At 38.4% G+C, this 1,946-nt stretch overlaps 1 protein-coding gene across 5 annotated transcripts in view; it reads right to left on the reverse strand.

Annotated features, from left to right (window-relative positions):
• The window catches only part of LOC106872786 (serine--tRNA synthetase-like protein Slimp), a 105,631-nt gene that overhangs the window by 45,230 nt on the left and 58,455 nt on the right, over nucleotides 1-1,946 (reverse strand). For all 5 annotated transcript variants that reach the window (XM_052975782.1, XM_052975783.1, XM_052975781.1 and 2 more), the window contains exons 7-8: nucleotides 1,663-1,729; nucleotides 790-931 (exon numbers count right to left, since the gene is read on the reverse strand). In XM_052975782.1, coding sequence (XP_052831742.1) covers nucleotides 790-931; nucleotides 1,663-1,729 — 209 coding nt within the window. The remainder of the gene's footprint in view (nucleotides 1-789; nucleotides 932-1,662; nucleotides 1,730-1,946) is intronic.

A 1,946-nucleotide genomic window follows, 5' to 3' on the forward strand; every position in this document is an offset into this window, starting at 1 on the left:
CATCATTTAACGTCCGTTTTCCATGCTGGTATGGGTTGGATGGTTTGACAGGAACTGACCAGCTGAAGGGCTGTTCAGGCTCCATGTCTGTTTTGCCAGTCCTAGGAACCATGCCAAAACAGACATGGAGCCTGAACAGCTCTTCAGTTGGTCAGTTCCTGTCAAACCATCTAACCCATACCAGCATGGAAAACAGATGATGATGATGATGATGATGATGACTGTTAGAATTTAATCATGTATTATCTTATAGTTCTGAGATTTTGACAATGTGATTGTTTAATTTTAGAAAAACATTGTAGGGGAGGTGTGAGAAGCTGGACCTGGTCAGGTGAAGACTTGGAATATCTAATACATGTATATATTACTGATGTATATATCACTAACATTAAACTGATATATTGCACAAAATTACAAGCAGAAATGCAACTTTCCTACAACATACAAGAAATATTAATTAGGAAACAGTAATGGAGCCTTTATGTGGTCACTAGATCTGTTAGAAATAGCAGCTAAATCTTCCACAAATCACATTGTCTTAAAAAAAAAGGACACATTCAGTAATGTAGATGTTTCCTTATTTGTTTGATATGTTCTTTTGCTAACATAGCAAAGGGTGTTGAATCACAGGGGTGGGGTTGAATCATAGCGGGTGGGAGTGGGGGAACTGAATCATAGAAAAAAGGATGTTGACACAACAATAGAAAAATCTAAAACTCTACCTGACACTTAATATTAGATGTCTTCATAAACAACAAGAAAAAACAAAAACAAACAACTGTCACCTACCACAACAACAGCTTTAAATATTTCAGGGCAGACCATCATCTGGAACCCATTTTGGATTAGATTCTCAGAAAAATGATTGATAAAATGCCGCTCTGACCAAGCCAGTGGTCCAAGTAGGAAATAGGCACCAGGTCCAATATTACTGGAAGAATAAAGAACAAGGAAGAAAGGAGATTACAATGTTGGAAGTAAATATAGATTTTAAAAAAGGGGGAAAAAAAAAGAGAAAGGAAGAAAATCAGGGTGTATATATAAATTCTATACCCCTGACACAGTTTTATACTTTTGTAATAATAAATCAAGAGTAGCAATAAACCAACTGGATATTATTCTTTTCTACTCTAGGCACAAGGCCCGAAATTTTGGGGGTGGGGGCCAGTCGATTAGATCGATCCCAGTATGCAAATGGTACTTAATTTATCGACCCCGAAAGGATGAAAGGCAAAATCAACCTTGGCGGAATTTGAACTCAGGATGTAAAGACAGACGAAATACCAGTAAATGTTTCACCCAGCATGCTAACATTTCTGCAGCTGGGATAACCACACAGCCACACTTGCGTCTATTTCTGTCAACCAAATTCACTCGCAATTTGTTGTGGTGGATGCCCCCAGGTGAGAAGTGGGATGGTCCACTATGAATAGATAGTGGACTGACACGAATACATGTGCATGTGTGTGTGTGTGTACATATATCTGTGTGTGTGTGTGTGTGTGTGTGTGTGAATGGCAGGCTTCTGCTTAGTCTCAACTTAATTTTACTCCTAAGTTATTGGTCCACAAAAGACATTTGCCCAAGGTGACATGAAGTAAACCAGAACCCAGACCCCTGACTTTATGATTGTAAAGAATTATTAAACAATGGACATCTCACCTGAATTTAATCCAGTTGTATTGTTCTCCAGCAACCACATGGTTAACTTGTGCAAAGTCAGCCAAATCTGAAATACCGACATATGCTGGTAAGAGATTGCTTATTGGATAGGAAACTGAAAACTTAAATAATAATTATGATGATGACGATAACGATGATGACAACAGCAATGGTGATAACAAAGAGGAGAAAGATGATGACAGCAATGATGATGATGATGATGATTGTGGCAATGGCAGTTATGATGATGATGATGAGGAGGAGGAGGAGGAGGAGGATGAGGA

Source organism: Octopus bimaculoides, chromosome 22 (assembly GCF_001194135.2).
Source record: "Octopus bimaculoides isolate UCB-OBI-ISO-001 chromosome 22, ASM119413v2, whole genome shotgun sequence".
In the NCBI taxonomy this organism is placed as follows: Eukaryota; Metazoa; Mollusca; class Cephalopoda; order Octopoda; family Octopodidae; genus Octopus; species Octopus bimaculoides.